Below are 18748 nucleotides of genomic sequence, written 5' to 3'. Positions count from 1 at the left end.
CAAAACGATAAAGTGCATGTAGGCCCTTTAGTAGAATAAAATAGAGAGCTATTAAGAAACAGCATTATGCGATAAAGAGAAAGAAAAGCATACACACAGACAAAGAAAACTAGAACATGTTTAATTGTTTCCTATAAACACAATGTAAGCAAAAAACCACACACAAACACACTTAACCAAATGCAAAACTGATTTAATGATGATGATGTTGTTCATACCAACACGGAACACAAACGTGACACAGTTGTGGCCATTGAGGACCCGCCCTGACCACCATTGATAAATGGGAGGGAAAATACCAGGGAGTATGACAAAGATAGAAGGGCTATTAAAAACCGACGGCCATTGTACGGAAACTGATGAAATTAAGAAAAAAAAAACAGAAGAAGCATAAATATGTAGGTCACACATGTTACGATCACAATAGGAATGTTGTGTCGCTGATAGTAAGAACTGGTACAATGTTGTACAAGAGCAAGAGGGAGAAAGGTTGATGGGAAGGGTAAACACACTTAAAACAATAATTCGACCGTTAGCATAGAAGTGCTGAAGGTATGGATGGGCAATGGAGATGATTATCCCATATATCCCCCAACATGCCCCAACAAATGCTCCGGAGCTTTGATGTTTGTGGAGTAGCAAAATGGTAGATGATTAGAGACGAGAAGGGCGAAATAGAAAATAATCAATAATAAAAAAAACAAACCATATTCACGCCCTAGATGGCGATGTAGTGTAGTGTTTATGGAAGATGAGGCATGAACAAATCCCAAAAGAAACAAAAAAACACAAACAATGCGTAGAAACTAAAAAAAAAACACTATTTCAAACTCTAATATGACTAACGTAGCATATTATTCTATCAGTTGTCACGAGTATGTGTATTGTTAGGATTGCGCGATAAACAGAACCAGTGAAATGGGGACATTGGATAATAATGTTTGAAAGTAACAAGAAAAAAGTAATGCGCAAAATATATATATACACATAAATGAATACACAACTATATACATATATACATTATACATGTAAACGAAAGACGTTACAGTGGGGCGAATAGTAGTGCAAGCATTTGTTTTGAAAGACAAATTAAAGCAACAAGCAAAACATATTAAAACTACATTTAAAAGGAAAACAAAAAAACAAACACAGTATATCTTTACAGCTAAACAATAGATAAAAAACTGCTGCTATATTGCAAAACAACCACAACAAAAAAGAACATCTTAAACCAACACCCCAGAATGGCTAAATGACGCAGCTTGACAAATGGCGGCTAGAGCAGTAATTGATACATTATTTAAGCTTGTACTTGTTAAACCGCGAGAAAGCGCAGCCACACATACACAAAGACACAGAAACGCATACCACACCTTCCACCTCACCAGCATTAGGCTGGTCAGCCCTCAGAAACACATCACAACACGCGTAGAAACAATGTAGGATTTCGGCAACGCGCTGAAGAAAGCGTTTAAGAAATGGCAGAAAAGCAAACTATTTAGCTATTACACATTTAACCTACTTTAAACGGTGGATAAAGGGAATGAAAAAGTGGAAAACAATGTTCCCTGTTCCAAAAAAAGTTTTGCAAAAGTTATGAAATACGCAGTAGCAACAATACTTGAACTTGAAAGAAAGCGTTATATTTGAAGCAACACAAAACACAGACCCACACACATACATACACACCGACACATTGTTAAGTATGTATTCGAACGCATGTTACAGCGCTGAGAAGAAGGCAGCCATTGGCAAACCAAAACAAAAAGTTTGTGAGCGCGAAAGAGATTACATAAATCACAAACACTTTGTAGGAACGAGCGATCACGTTCACGTGTGAAAAACCGAACGCCGGAAAATGTTTGGACAGAATGGCAACACATCACATACTCCATACTGCTAAATCAGCTAAAAACAGGCAGCGGCAATAAGTGCTAGGCTAAAGCAATCAAGCTAGAGAGCAAAGAAATGTGTGACATAATGCACAATAAAGTCTCCCCGTCCACCCTTGGTCGACGAATGTGCGCGGTACCATCCGTGTGTGATGATGTGACAAAATGGCAGCAAAGGAACAAAAAATAATCAGGTGATAAAAACAACATCCATCAAGCGTGAGATGAAGGACAAGCGCAAACATAATGTTTGGAAGCGATTGCGGTAACATTTTGTCACTCGATCACACACACACTTGGGCGTGAAGGTAGAAAGGAAAGTAAAAAGGAAGGGGGAACAGGGGAGCTTACACAGCTTACAAATAACAACCTAATGACATGAGAGAGCTCAGCGGTGATGATATAATGAAAGTGCAAAAAAGAAGCATAACAGTAATGGAACAATGTGCAACGCATGACCAAAGCGGTAGGAAGGAGACCAAAAAAAGAAAATGTCAAATATAACTCGAAGAAGTACACACACACACAAACAAAAATACTACACAACAGTGGAAATAACATGAGAGAAGGATGAAAGCAAAACAAGAAAAAGAAAACCAATGCACAAATAGTGAAACCAGCATACAGGAGCATATATTACAGGAATATACATTGCTACACAACAAAACAGAGAAGTAACAGCGGCGAAGCAACAACAACAAAAACACAAACAGCGATGAAAAAAGAACACAGCTACAGCAAAAGATAATTCATTATATGCGTGCACAACAGACCGCCCGACGGTGTGGTGATTGCTTGATTGGCAGCAGGAAAGCAAAATGCAAACCCGGAAAAAAATGATTAATTGAAATTCACAATGCGCCATCATCATCAAGTGCGACATCATCACATCGCAGCCACGAACACAGTAATGCAACAATATATTCGGCAAACAAAAAATAGTGCTTGATAGAGAAAGAAAGGAAGAATAAAGGAAAAAGAAAGAGAAAGAGAAAAACAACCACACAAAAACCCATCATTAAGAGACAGAAAAGCTGTAACAACACGAACACGAAAATAGAAAAGTAGAGCAAATGGAATGGGAAAACAGTACCCGGAAATTGGGTAAACCGCAATCATACGGCCTCCTCCGGGTGCAAGGCAAACAGTTGTAAAACGGAACGAACGAAAAAAAGAAACCCGCAAAGAAACAAGGAAAAGAAAGAAACAAACACAAACACAACCAAAAGGCACAACCCGTTTGTAACGGCGAGCGCACGTGTGTATGTGTTTCATTTCGTTTCTGTTTTAAAGTGAGTATGCTTTGTCCCGCCAACTTTGTTTATGCCGAAATTCTTTTCTTTTATTCTAATCTTATTGTTTTGTCCTTTTAGTGCGCTTTGTGGTGCGCTGGATGGAGTGTGTCATTTCTCCGTGCCTTTGGAGTTGCTCGTTGTTCGTTTACTGCCTGCGGGTGTTGTTATGTGTACAGCAGAAAAGCTTTCCGTTTTCATCACAAAAGCCGTCCCCCGACACACACACATACATATAAAAGGCAGAATGAAATGTGTACCCGTCGCTGACCTTAGCAGTGGCAACCTGCGTCCATTGCCCGGGGCCGTATTCGGTACGTTCATCAATTATTTAACCCGGAGCGATTTTAATCCAATACACACGCGGCATTTTGAAAGAGCGGGTGCTTAGGGGGCTGTGGGTTGCGTTAGCAGGCAAAGATGGAACAAAAGGAAGTTAGAGTGAACACACAAAAAGCAAAAAACAATGGCCTAACCCCTTTTTTCCGCTTCTTTTGTTTGATGCAATCCCGTTTCATCTAGTACACTGGGATTTGTAGATTTTGGAGATGCCTTCGCCGAAACGTGGATGTACGTGTGTGTGTGTGTGGGTGTGTGGGAAAAAACAAGAGGTTCCCATACAGTCAGGTCCCTGAACCCTTGTAGTCGGTGTTGTGTGGTCCGGTTGATGAAATGGGGACCTGGTCTGGTCAGGGTTGAAATCGGGTGTTTGATTGGAATGGGAATTCGAATGGAATGTCCATCGCCGCCGGGTAATCTTACGGGTTTCCTCCATACACCACCACCCCCATCATCATCATCATCCTCTTCTTCGGACAAGAAAAGGATTGTTGTTTAGGGTTTTCATCAACATTAATGAAAATGACGAAAATGGAGGCGCCTGGTAGCGCCTGTAGTTCATGCTCCTTTCGCCGAGCGCAAAACCCATTCGATCGTAAAATGTAGCTCTTTGTAGCTGTGTGTTTATATTTTTTATTTATCTATTTTTATGTGCGACTGAGTGTCTTCTGCTTCCTTCTTTCGGTGGTCTGTTTTTGCACCATTCCGTAACCATACCTGTGTCCCGCCGTGCTCGCTAACCCCTCCCCGACGTGAAATTGAAAACTGTTCGTTCCGTATGTACTTTCCTTTCCCAGCTTATGGTGCGTCGGGCTCGATTCGTTTGGTCGAAAAGCAAGCTTCTTGTGTTGAGGCCGCGCGGTTCAAGACACTCGGGTGGAGTTGCCCTCTTTACGACCTTTTGCTGTTTAGTGCCCAAAAGTAAGCAAATGCTACGTCCGCGTGAAAGAGTTTTCATTTTTGGTATTTGTTGTTTTTTTTTTACCTTGCTTTGCACCAAAACGTAAAATTTTGTACCAGTCGAAAGCAGAAAGACATAAAATAACATACCCCACCGCTCACCGTGTCACACACTCACCAACGGGGCCACGCAGGGAGCGCGTACAGGATCGCGTGATTGGCTGGTATTACAAATTATCACATTCTCATTAGCTTTACCGTGAGGCCGTGGATACGATTTCGTCGGGTCGGGATTGCTAATCGAATCGGGAGTGTACGGTACTCGCGTTCGGTCACTCACACCACAGCGGTACGCTGAAACCGATGGGCCGCGTGTTGTTTGCATCGTGATCGTATGACGGTTTTCGATAAACTGTAAGTAAGATTCGATTATGGGAGCATGCGAGTACGGGCACGCAGGTGTGCATGGTCGGGGGTGGTGGGTATTTATTGAGTAATATCATCGTTAATTGGAATTTACATCGAAGCGTAATGGGTTTCCGAAATGGGAAATCAATGAGCCCGGAGCAGCGGCGACGTGGAACTCGTAAAACTGTTGTGTACTTGTTGCAAAAGTGGGTGGTGTGGTGTTGAACGCTGTTGAATGTCCTCCCAGAAACATCCATTAATGGTTTTGTGATCAGTATGCTAATAATGCTTTCTTACGCTTAACGAAGAATTATAGGCGGAACTGCAATTAAACTTACGTTTATGTTCACTCCTGAGAGCATCGGTAAATGGTCGCAATTTACAGCTGCGTGTGAATGACACGTGAGACACGGTTGTTGAGGAGATAAGGAAATGATGTGGTATGATGGGATTGTTGCCATTTTTTTATTTCTTAGTGCAAGAGGCCATATTTTAGTAAGCAAATTACACATCCCCCATACCCAATTGAGGGGAGTCTTATATTTAGTAATTCGAAATATATATAAACATAAATATAAAATATATAAACCCCTTAATATTTTTTATATACATAAATACTAGTAAAATATGTAAAGAATGTCTAAATGTTAATTCCAAATTGCTTTGGTGCACAGATTAGTATTGGGCGGTCTTCTGAGTTCGTGCATAATTCTCCTGATCCTATCTATACAGGCAGATCGGATGCTTTCAGTGTGAAAGTAATTAAGCGTACTGTACAGCAGGTTGAATTTTGTACTTTAAACGGTTGGTAACGCAGCTTGAATTGCTCGTAATGCATTTTGAACTGCCCATAGCGCATGAAGAACGAATTGTAACGTAGATTGAACGGATTCTAACTTAGGCGGAGCCAATTTTAACGGTATGCAAAGGCAAAGAACGAAAGATCTGTATCGTTCGTTCAGTTCTCCACAACGACAAAGAAACCAATGCGCTTTATTTCGATCATCGACCATCGCTTTAGTTCGACCGGAATTTTTGACAATGGGAATGAATCTAACTTTTCAACTGTAATTTAAGTATCGGCCAATTGTTGATTTGATTTCTTATTAATTTATTGTTGTGAGAGTTTGAACTTCCAGGAACGTCATACAATATATTTTCTTTACTTTTATAAACACGCCGACTGTGAGTCATTCCTTGAACGAGTATCGTCCTTGACAAAAAGCTTCCATTCCCAGTTCGATGTGTGTGTGTGTCGTTCGGCTTGCTTATTAATATTTTCCCTGTAAATATGTTTGCTTCTTGGCGTACAGCAGCAAAAGCTACTCATGAGAACAAACAGTAAATAAGATGGTTTGTTTTTTTTTTATTTGCTTCTGGTCCAATTCATTCGAAATCATGCCAAATGGAATACACATCACCAAAGCAAAAATCCTCTTAATATAAATAGCTGCCTCTGTAAGCTATTACAAAGCACACGTATACACACACACATCCATACATCTCAACTGCATAGCCCCAACATTCAATTCATCGCAAGCCGTTCGGTAAGCCTTTCAATTAGCCACGCGCTTTGGTGGGCGCGGGAATAATGTGCGACAGGCCCTTGGACACGCACACACGCTCACGAGCATTTAGGCACCGTACACTTCATTTCGTGCGAAGTGTACCGTGTGCGAGTAGGCTGTGCTTTAGTGTTTACCGAGTGGATTTCATGTCCAGGACGGTACACGCGTGTTTGTATCTTTCGTGGATGAAGCGAATGGAGACGCCTGGTGACGTGTACCAGTGCACAAACATCATCACCAGCCAAGCACGAGCATCATCATCATTTGTGGAGGTATAATTCGACGAATGTTTTATTCACATCGTACAAGGCAATTGGTTTGCTTCCAACATCAGCATCCAACAGCATCCATCTCGGAGTAGAGGGGGGCGTCCTTGGTGGGCCATTTCCCCCCCTATTTCCCTGGCGTCATTGCAATGTGGAATGCCGGCACAAAATACCATCCACCAGCAAAAAGCCGTTGTGCAATATTTATTAAACATCGTACCGTTTTTATTTTTCGATTCGAGGAGCGGGGAGCGGGGGGACATTTGATCCTTAACCTCAGCGTGAAACCTTCAAGTGCACGCCCCGTGGAAGGTCGGGAAGGGTGTGAAGGTTGCGTATAAAAATGCATAATTGAATGCATTTAATGAGTTTGTGTTTATAATCGCATTATCGATTCGCATTCGGCGCTGAGAGAATGCTCCACGGCATAAATATTGTTGTGAAATCAATTAAGGTATTAGCTTTAAAGCTCACTTTAAATTGTTTGCGTGTGTGTTGGAGATCAGCTCGCTTGAAAAAGGATCATGATATTGATTTTCGATTTGTTTTTACCGATTGAAAAGTCAAATTGCTTTACTGTTTTATTTATGCTCGCAATGCAAGGTGGCGTAATTGGCCCTTTTGCTTTTATTTTATCATGTCATCTAGTGGTACTAAAAATGATTGATTAGAACCCTCTGATATGTTAAAAAAACACGTTATGTTCACTCATTTAATAGCACAAAATATGTGCCACCATACATGATGTTCTAATCTCATCAAATCAAATCACATTTGCTCTTCCAGAAAGCATGGCCTTTCTTTATTGTATTTATGTATGAAATATTAAATTTAATGAATTTAATCCATCCGCTTTCTTCGCTTCCCTTCATCTATATCTTCTTCGCATTGTTCCGCCGACTTGCCGCTGTTGATGCTATGATTTACGACGCTTTACGAAGTTAAGTTGGTGTCCGCTTTTGATAGAGCCCAGCAGAGATACGGCCGCTGCACCTGTTGTTGTGCGTCCATCCGTAAATTCCGTCCCAACACAAAAGGAAGGAACAGCAAACGTTACATCAAAACAGATAATATCTATCACACGCACATACACACACACACAGTTGACTACTTTATGGCTCCGGGCTCATCATTTAGCGGTCAGATCGTTAAAAAGGGTTCTGACGTCAATCGGCCATCGGCCGGTCGAGCAGTAGCGTTATCGGGTTTCGGGCTTTCCATCCCACCATGTCACCACCCGAACACCGAAAGGTGTCGCTCAAATCTGGCATCCCTTTAAATCACGCCTCTCCAATGGCCGGATGGGGGGAGGGGGCAGTTGTCCCCTTTGGGGTGTCCGGGAGGAAATTATAACCAATTCAATCCTTTCCGAAGTAGAGCAAAACAAGAACAAAAAAAAGGATGTCACCTGCTGCTAGAATTCGTGACCAACGAGCGGGACTGTTGATGCACGGTGAGAGGTAGGTATTTGCGTACATTAATTCTAGTACGACTGCCTTCGCCCCTCCCTCCCTCCTTCCCCCTTCCTTTTGTCCCTTTTTCGGTGCATGGTGGTTAGGAGACGAATTAATCCTTTTCCGTTCAGAAATAGAACGCCGCTAGTCCCAGGGCTCAGCCAATTATTACGTAACGGAAAGAGAGACAATTTTTGACCCCGTGCCTTCTTTTGGGTGATTATTCGGCGACTTGACATTGTTCATTCTGTGCAAGTATTTCTTCACCGTTTCGTTGGCTACTCCGGTCTCTCGATGAAATTAGAATGCCATTGTGCCCTTGGTATTCAACTTTTCTATCTGACATTGCACTATTTATCACAATTTTGAGTTTTTTTACTTAGTAGTATTAGTTGGTATGTTGGTATGCTGACTGCAAACACGGTCATATATGTCACCTTACGCTATAGTCGGCGAAAATCGATCCATGTTCTGAGAATGAGCGTAGGAGTCATAGAATGATTGACAACTGAAGTTATATCAGATAGTTGACTTCTGGGATGTATTAAAAGGCATGTGTCAGTTAATGTTTGAATGAGTGTCATATTTGCTCACGCCACATCAAATGCCTCGAGAATTCGGAGCAATGTTTAGAGGTCTTCTAAATCTAAAAACTCAGCATCTGAGTTTACAGCAGAAGGTGTCTAGATCGAGAATTTTGATGATTAAATATTAAATAATGGATTGGCACACGAAGCCGCTCGACCCTGAGCGGTTTAGAGGACTCCTGCAGCAGGCCAAGACTCCGAAGCGGTTGTAGCGCCGGATAAGAAAGTTAGTAAATATTAACAAGGAGATATAAGTAAATAGATAACTCGGAACACGTATGAAGCTAACAAGGAACACAATGAAGCCCGAATCTGTGTGCTAGTTTATTGTATGTCACGTAACAAAAAGTTTAACTACCATTCCGCCTCTATGTAAGAATTCGCAACAGTGGTACTCCCTGTCATCGTTACGTAATAAATGGATGATTCCTCATTGCACACTCACCCTTCGTCTCGATAATGCCTGCTGACCTGCGACGGTACCGAGTGAAGATACGTGTACGGAGGATCATTCATTCATATTCGGTCGTGCACGCTCTGGCAGCGCACAACCTTCCGGCCAATGAAGAAGGACACTTACCGGTTATCCTTACCGGAATATTCAACAACATGTGTGTGTATTTGTGTGGACGTGTTTGTGTGTGAACAAGCCACTGGTGAAGGTCCTTGCCGTGTACAAGGTTGTCTCCTTTATTTGATCTTGTCTCGGATGAACGAGGCGGAACGCTTGTGAGGCGCACCAATGCCGGAAGGAAGACAAATGTCACCCGTTCCCCTGCTCCACCCTTCCCTTCCCCTTCATCCTTTCTGGCTGGTGTGTCAGAAGGATCTTCGCCTGTCGGCAGTATCTCATCGTCACCCGTCAACGTGATCCGCTTCTAGATCCTTCATGTTGTGTTTCTACGCGCGTGTGTGTGTGTCTGTGTTCGAGGGACAAATGCCTGCTCGATGATGTTTTGGTTCGTGTTCGGTAGCACATTCGAGCATGATTTCACCTCCATCGTGTGACAAAGACAGCAACAACGAGGGGAGGGTTTCGGGGGCTTTGTTTGCCATGTTGACATGTAGTGTCCGGGTGAAGTAGGTGCTCGAGATTGTTGCACCGCCACGAGAGGAAACTTGGGCACACATACACACAGTCACACACACACACATGCAACGGTTGTGTGCTTACACGGCACGAATGGAAAGAAAACACCCTGGAGCCGTTTTAAATTAATCATTGATGGCGATGATGTGCTACGATGGTTTTGGTTGCTGCCGGTTGATGTTGTATCGTTGTTTCGTGTTGTCGTTTCGGTTCAATTTTTCGTCCGTAAGTACACGCAAGGACACACCACTTGCATACGGACACACACACACACAGAGAGACGCAGATACACATTAAGAAGCAATGAGCGAAGCAGTTGAAATTGTTAATACCAAAACTGTGGCAAACGGTGGAGGACGTATTCGAGACGCACACCGACAACCGCAGCCAAAGGATATTTATCGTATGTCTCCACTATGCTCCACTTGATTTCCCCGATCTGCCTTTCTTCAACGTGGTGGTACTGGCAGAGCTTTGCGTCTAATAAAGCAACTCGGACAGAAGGGCATTCTGAGGCACTTCATAGCCCTAACGAGATACCGGTTTGGAATGAGAAGAATGGCATGGTTCCGCAGCACGATCCGACAAGAAGATACAATAATTGAGTTTTGTAACCGAATTTAATAGTTAAAATAATGGATTATGTGAAGGTGGCAGGTGAGTAGCGCGCGGCAAAGAGAATAATTACGATACTAAACAAGCTCCTAATCGCTGTCGTTCTGTTAGATGTGGTACCTTCATAGACAGATGCTTAGCAACGTAGCTTTGTCTAGCAAATTGCATACCTTGGGGCGTTTTGTTAAAATTTCTTGTGATGCTTTCATCTTCGTATCAATTGAGCTGTACAGCGCATTAATTGATCAAATTTAAGGTTTAAAGTTGATGTAAATATTTATCCGTGTCTTACAGCTATTTCTCGTTTTGTAGTTAGGTTTTTGTTCTTACGTTCTGTTTTAACTTCGCTCAATCAAAAATGGAAAAGTAATCGGAAATAGCCACTTGCAATTAACTTCCCGGTGTATCTAAATTTTAAATAATATATGGAGACGACTGATCTTCTTCTCGATCCGCTCACAGTTGAGCACGTCGTGTTTACATGGCCAGAACACCAAACTGATCCCAGGAAACTGACTACAGGGTTACATTCCTTCACCCCAGGCTGCATACAATTTTTCACAATTTCATCTATTCTTGATCCAGCCAACGAGTGCGCTGTGTTTCCCAAGGCCTCGTGGTCATTAGTCTTGCATCCTGATCACCTGTTCCAACTTTCGTCAAAATGTGTATCCCAAGAAAACAATTCGGCTAGCTCTTGGTGCACGCTTCTGCATTCGCTATGCTCACGAGAGATACACAAATGACCAGAGATTTGACGTCGTCTGTTTGAGTATCGTCCAAGACTCTTGGTCATAGAGGACTACCGGATGTATCATGGTGCGATATATGCTACATTTCGGGTTTTGTTGGAGTCTTCTGGACCGTAGGAGTATGCGAAGCCCATTTTGCACTTGGCACTATTCTCCATAACAAGGCTTGTTGCCTGAAGTAACGATCGTATCAAGGTAACAAAACGACTGCTGATAATCATAATGGTAATCACAATGAATGTGTGAGTTAACTTGACAGAATTAGTGAAATTAAATTAAATTTATCTCACCGCATATGCAATCTGTAAAGCAAAGCGCCTGAAAGCATGCAATCTTCATGACTATTTTCTCTTAACAAGAAAATTCCTCGCGCAGTAGAACAGAACAAAAGAGCATTTTGAAATAGTTTGGATGACTAGAGAAGCTTTACTCTATTAACAAATCCTTTCTTTACTTACTTTTAGAGCAACGCATTGCATACTTTATTCCATCTATTTCCATCCGTTCAAAGTTCCCTTCGTTAGTTGTTACTCTCTACCACCACCATCCAATGCCCTCAACAGCAGTTTAATTTACGCCTCCTTTTAGCAAACCATTCTTCATAAAGGTATTTGACTTAAACCAAACCCCCATTTTACCGTCCATCAACCAACAGTGAAATGGTTGTCGAGGTCCTTTTCTGCAAATGGTTTCGTCCTGCTACCGGTGAGCGGTGAAATTCACCGAAAAAACAAAACGCATCCCACGGGAACACATTGCCAGATACAAACGACACTATCATCCCAACAAAAAACCATTCCCCTCGAAGCGAACGAAACCGTCTTTCGCATTCATATTGCAACGGATATGTCATCCACCGTGCGGAGGCGACCTATGGCACCTTCTTCGTCGTGCGGACAAAATCTGGTCCGTTGCGATGGGAGGGCGAAGGTTCGTTTGCCGTTTGGTGAGCCGTCCCGAGAGGAAGGCCCATAAAGAAACCGGAGTTGTTTTATGGAGATCCGTGTGCCCCGGCTCCGGTGTGCGTCCGTCTGTCTGTCTAACCGCTCATGGTGGGAAGCGATGAAGGTGTCTGACGGTGTCACACGCAATACGAAAACACGGGTTTTACGAGGTGCTTCATCACCACCGGTATGCATCAGTGTGTCATCACCGTGATGACAAATAATTGCGTGCGAAGTGATAATGAGCTTCGATGGATTGGTGTCATTAAGGGCAAAAGGACGTAAGAGAGACAACGACCGCGCGCGAGAGAGAGAGAGAGAGAGAGAAGATTTTGGTGATGGGGACCATCTAATAAACACATTTTTTCCCCTGGGGATGGATTTATTCGTTAGAAAAGGTGTCCAAATGCAGATAAATGAAGGTAATTCATGCGTACAGCAAATTTGCGCCAGAATAATGTTTTGTTGATCCAAGGACGAGGCTGTGGGCAAGAAAGTGGCACAATCAATATTCGACTGCACGCCATTTTCCGCTCATCGTTTTCTTGCGCGACTAAGAACAGCCATTTTAATTTACAGTTTCAGGTGCATATTAATATAAATAAATTAATCCTAGGGCGGTACGGTGAAACTTTGCCGTCGATTTTTAATTCGATAATAACTAACGCCAATTAACACAGCTTAGAAAGGCTTGTGTGTTGGAAAATGTTCCTTGCCTTGGAGAATCTGTCGGCCTCCCCCCCCAACCATCGCAGTATTAAATCCTCTTTCACAACTCGCCGCAAGAAAGATTACGAATTCGAGGAAAGGAACAGCCGGGTGGAAGCACCAGCCGAGTACTGAACCCATTTTTTATTAGCACCGTTGGCTGATTTGTTTCCGAAAGTGTTAGGCAGCAGAAGCGGTAATAGAAAAGTTGCGATGAAGCGACTGTGCGCGTTGCGTTGGCTCAGGTGCGTTATTGTCTTGGAGTGGCAAATCTATGGCTGGGAGCGTTTTACCCTGCTGGGAGTGCGGGGGAAATTTTTCCGAATTCGCGTAAGTAGCATACTTTAAAGTTAAACGAGCTTACAGACGATGACGAGACGACTCTGCTATTGAATTAGCGAAAACGGCTTGTTTGATGATCGGGTTTAGGCCTTTATAGACTGAAAATGTAGAACGATTTTGCTACGGATGAGCAATGGAGCAGATGTTTAGACGGCAATATCGTTAAGTTTCGATATAATAGCTGTTACACGTATAGATGCTGTACGTATAAATACACTTACGATTACGATTCTTTATTTCTTGTAGAAAAGAATGATGTTTTTAAATGTTGGAACCTGAAGTCAATCGCCTGTTTGCTATTTTTATGATTTTCGCTTATTTAGCACATTTAAAAACATATATGCTAGCGCCACCTATATCTCACTCAAACAAGCTAATTTCTGCTACGTTCGTGATACTAGCGCCCTTTGTTGCTTGATAGCTACACTAACGATGCTAGCCATTACATGTATCCCTGATAGTATGCAATGTGCAATACTTTTCACCACGAGAAAAGTGCAATAAAATAATAAAATGATTGTTTTCCACCACAGAGTCATCGTCCAGTTATTTTAAAGGTAAAATGAGTTTAGCACATTGGCTAATAAAGTTGAGCTTAATTTTTTTTGTCTGGATGCCACCACGAGTGCCACCATAAATCAATTAATAAAATCGTATGTAACATAATTAAGTCCTGCGTGTGATAATACTCCCACATTTAAACTTATTTCATGAGCCGTACTGAGTTTGACATCACTGCTTTGAATGGCGGTCAACCGTTGAAATCGATCGTTTATGAAGAAATTTCACTTACACCCTGGTGATTATGAATCTTTTTCAAAATAATATTAAATGAACAGAATCCAGAAAAATGTTCACCTTTTCGGTACGTTTTAAATATCCACTTTATTTTGTGTGTACCCATGACGGTTCAGTGGGTGAGCATATGCAGTCGATTACAATATCAGTTTAAGTCATGTTTGCCCTCCTCATTGGTGACCCATTATGCGTCCTTTATATACCATTTAAACCCTCCGACTCGATGCAACACTTTGGAGTTTCGTTTCGTTCTGTCGGTTTCTGCTCGCCTTTCCAGAGGATCTTCGTACTATTATAAAAAAAACTCTTCCGCCGGCTCGGGATACTTGTCTGCATGCCTGTACAATAAATATATCCTTAAGCACCGTAAGTATCGTCGCTTGAACCCATTCACGTACTATCGAGTGTGCATTTCGTAAAATAGTGATTCACGATCGAATGAGTGTTGCTCGCTTCGAAGCACATTTCATGGACTGCACATAGGTTTGCTCGTTCGTTCGTTAATTTAAAATTTAATTCCTCCACCTGCTCATCCTGCGTAATACTGCAACCAGTACGGTTAGAATACATCTTTGTCGTCGTTCTTTATACAATCATAAACATTGAAAGGAGAAACAGTCCCAATACATCGATTTGCAAAAGTAATGGCAGTGTTGTTTGGGAATAATTTTGATAACTATACTCAGTTTTTACTTCCTTATTTTTTACATTTATGTTTGTGCGTTCTATCCTGTTCGTTTGGCAGTATCGTTTGTTTGACTTTTTAAATTCAGTAAATCATATAACTGTATGTGTATTTTGATTTGACATGGTTTTAATATTTTTTGTTCCATTTTAATTCACACAAGTCGTTGCTGAAACAGTGAACGTTTATGCTCTTGTTTTTGTTATATTTACAGTTGGTTTAGTTATGTACTTTAATTTTAACGTCTCTTCCATCCATCCAACGCTGGTATTTCAGCAGAGAAACAATGGTTATATGTGGACATCGTTCGAATCTCGGCTAGTTTATTGGAATAAAAATAGATGAGATTTGTTGTATTATTTGTGCATGTACATCGTTTGTTTTTTTTGTTTTAGTTTTATTTCCTTTCGCTACTTATTGTCTCTGGACGGCTTCCTGCCATTACTCGTGCTACGCTTCCCTTGTCTTATTTCCACTCGGTTCATTTCAAGAGTTACAGCTTTATTTCAAACCCCTTGAATTATTTAATTCGAAAAATATAAAAGTGATTAGCTTTGATAAAAAAAAAAATTCTAGCCCTAAATGAAACAAGCGAAAATTCCAACCAGTACTAGCGCCACTGGCGGTCGATAGTGTAACTGTACTCATTTGTACGCCTAGTAGTATGCAATTTGCTAACCAAAGGTGGAAATAGATGTTGGAATATTTTGAAAATACTCAGTACAATCGCTTTCTCTGAAGTATAATTTTATAATAAGCGATGCAAATCTCCCAATTATGAGAAAGTAATCAATTTCCCTGCATAAAAACTTGATATCTATATCGACGATACCGTCGTTAAATCCTCTCGCATTAATATTCCTGTAAAATTTGCCTCGCTCACAGTCCTTTTTCACTTGTTGCATCCCTTTTTTACCCCGTCTCATTGGCGAACATCTCCGGCGCCTTTCCTAACATAATGCACACATTTCAACTAGTTGGTTGTGTATAAAATCGTTTTAATATCACACAGTATTTTTCATGCCAGTGGTTTGCTTTCCACTACACACATATCTCTATCTGGCTAATATTTTCCTATTTTTCCCTCCATTTTTTGAATGCTGTGATTCCGTTTTCGTACACTTTTTGTTTTGGATCAGGCTATTTACAGTCGCACGACAGAACATAGAACACATGCACACTTACGTCACATAAATACATTCGTCCGCCAACCACTTCCATGTTTGGGGAAAATTTCTAGGAGGGACAACACCAAGAAAGGGAGATGATGAAAAAGGAAGTAAAAAAGAACTAGTTTATACACCCCGTGAGTATGGCAGTAAATAGAGCACCAAACGAACAACCCAAACAGAAGCGTTCCGTGTGACATGGGAAAGTTTGTGTGAGTGGTTTCATGTTTGCGGTCACCTACACTACACGCTAATGCCGCTGAGGAATTAAAGTAATACTTAAAGGTATGGGCCGTCGCCCAGGACACGGTCATCGCTTGTCTCGTCTGGGGTCGCTTCTTCCACTGTTTCGAGCCCACCACCAAGCACCGAGATGGCAGCGTCGTCCTGCGCCGGTTCCCCCACTCACGGGGGTTTGGTTTTATCTTTGAGACTAGAGACGGTTGCCTGAGGATGGCCGGTACCGTGCAGGATGGCGTAGAACGGTGCGGGGGCTGGCTGGTTGCCGCTTTGGCTTGAGGTCGGACTGGCTGCTTCGGCCGTTTCATCGTCCAGCTGTACGCTGCTGTCCGCGGCGGACGGAATCGTGGGCAGAAAGCGAACGCCGAGGCGCGGTGGTGAACAGGACAGCTCCTGCGTGTCTTCCTGCACGGCTGATTGACGGACGAGACGAGGTTTACCACCGGGGATAGACTGACGGGCGGTACCTGTGAGGGGGAAAAGATATGAAAGATGACATTAATTGTTTGATATTGAAAAATAATGCATACTAACAAGAACAAATCAAAGAAATAATAAAAAGCAACATAATACCATGCGGATTGCATACTTCTGGGCGTTTGCCAATGATCAAATTATTTTGAATAAAATAGTACCACAAGAAATGCCACTTACTGGAAACAGGATGACCGACGCCGTCAACACGTACACCCGGTAACACCACCGATGTGCTGCCACTTGAACGTGAAATGCGCCAGGTGCCGGTACTCTGCGTGGCGGTCGATCCCGACGAATCGTTCCGCGAGCTGGACAGGTTCGAGTCCTGCGACGTCTTGCGCGTGATCAACCAGGACGTGTGACGGCGCCGTGGATCTAGCAAGCGCAACGGAATGCCACAATGGTGCTGAGCGTTGCGCCACGAATCCGACCTAGACGAGCTAAAGTTCTCGCTCGATGACACGGAACCGGCCCGTTTGTGCTGCTTCTGCTGGATTTCCGCAATCTGGTACGCGTACTGATCACCGTTGCGACCTCTTCCGCGCCGATTACGCTCCTCCGTTGTGCCCCAGCTGCAGAGCATCAGCCGGCGCCAGGTGCGTACCAGTACGCCCTGGCGCAGATGGTGCTGCTGTTGCTGTTGCTGATGATGGTGGAAGCGTAACCGGGCCGACTCTTGCTCCATCAGCTTCGCGGAACAGTTGCACGTTTGGCCGGGCAGCAGCGGTGGCAACTCCTTCGATGACCGTTCCACCAGCGAGTTCGTGTTGGCCGGTGTGTGTCGATTGCTGAAATTGGAACTATGTCGACAGCGGCCGATACCGCGCGTAACACGCGATTCCTCGATCGCTTTGCAGATCAGCACACAGTCCTTCTTGAACTGCTTGGTAAGGATGGCGTAGAGGAAGGGATTGCAGCAGGAGTTGAGCGGCAGTATGAAGACGGTAAACACTTTGGCCTGCTCGAGCGAGATCAGATGCAGACCGAAGACGGCGGTTAGCGAGAAGAAGGCGATCGGTGACCAGCAGATAAAGTCGGTAAAGACGAGCAGTGCCATGCGTTTGGCGATGCGCGAATCGTTCGAGTTCCAGGCCTGCGAGCCGCGTATTGCACAGTACATCTTGAGATAGCACCCCATCAGGATGAGGAACGCCACTCCGTTGATGAACATGAGAAATACGACGTACGCCAGGCTGCCGGTACCCTTCTGGATCTCGAACGGCAGACACACGGCGAACACGCGGTAGTCGGACACGCCGAGCAGCGGCAGGACGGCCATCGTAATGGCGAACGTCCAGCCGACCGTCATGATGTAGCTGGCGTGCCGCAGTGACAGCCGCTTGTTCAGGTGCATCGCATGCGTGATGGCGTAGTTGCGTTCGAGCGTAATCACCGCAAGCGTGTAGACCGAAAGCTCGGAGCTAAGCACCGCCAGAAAGCCGGACAACTTGCAGCCGGCGCTCATCTGCCACGGGATGGCGTACATGCGGAATTCACCGAGCGTGGAAGCGTCCACCACGGCCAGAAATCCGAGATAGATGCCCATGAAGAAGTCGGCCGCAGCGAGATTGCACACCAAAAACCGCGGTACGTCCATTTTCGAGCGGGAAAAGATAAGCACAAACACGACCGTCCCGTTCCCGAGCATCGCAAGCAGAAACACGACCCAAACGCCACAGCGCAACGTCCACCAGTCGAACAGATCCTGGCAGGGTAGGAAAGGGCCCGGTTCCGGCAGACATTGTATTGCGCCCGGTTGGGCCGTCGGGGATGCGTGCGTAATGCCCAGCTCGTCCTCAAAGTACTCGTCCGGGAAGGTGGGCACGTGTCCACCGGGATAGCTTCCGTACTCGGCACCGTAAGCATTCAACAGGTCGTTAATTTGGGTGCCGAACTTTTTGCTCAAGTTTTCTGTCGGAGACAAAGGGAAGAAAGACAACGTTGATTAACAAGCACGCAGTGGTTGTTTTCGGTTTTGTGGTGAGATTAATCTACATACAACGCCTACAGTTATGCAAAACGTGCTGCATAAGTTGTTACTAAGCACATGTTCGTACGTTACTCGGGTTTCTGAGACCAACCCACACGAAAGAACAAGAACTACCAGCACGAAACGCCGTAGTTGCTAGTAATTGATCACGTCTATTTCATAAATGTATGGCACATGCTAGTCGGAGAAGACATTTTCATCAAAAGCTCGTTGGAAGTAGCTCAAGCTGGAA

The 18748-nt window shown here is 43.5% G+C and overlaps 1 protein-coding gene across 1 annotated transcript in view; it reads right to left on the bottom strand.

Annotated features, from left to right (window-relative positions):
• Positions 1 to 16214: 16214 nt before the first annotated feature.
• LOC128715423 (follicle-stimulating hormone receptor) overlaps positions 16215 to 18748 on the bottom strand; it is a 61392-nt gene continuing 58858 nt past the window's right edge. The window contains exons 14-15 of the mRNA XM_053810318.1: positions 16704 to 18437; positions 16215 to 16516 (exon numbers count right to left, since the gene is read on the bottom strand). Coding sequence (XP_053666293.1) covers positions 16215 to 16516; positions 16704 to 18437 — 2036 coding nt within the window. The remainder of the gene's footprint in view (positions 16517 to 16703; positions 18438 to 18748) is intronic.

Source organism: Anopheles marshallii, chromosome 3 (assembly GCF_943734725.1).
Source record: "Anopheles marshallii chromosome 3, idAnoMarsDA_429_01, whole genome shotgun sequence".
Classification (NCBI taxonomy): domain Eukaryota; kingdom Metazoa; phylum Arthropoda; class Insecta; order Diptera; family Culicidae; genus Anopheles; species Anopheles marshallii.
The sequence above is the reverse complement of the archived record's forward strand: the minus strand, read 5'-3'. Positions and strand labels throughout refer to the sequence as shown.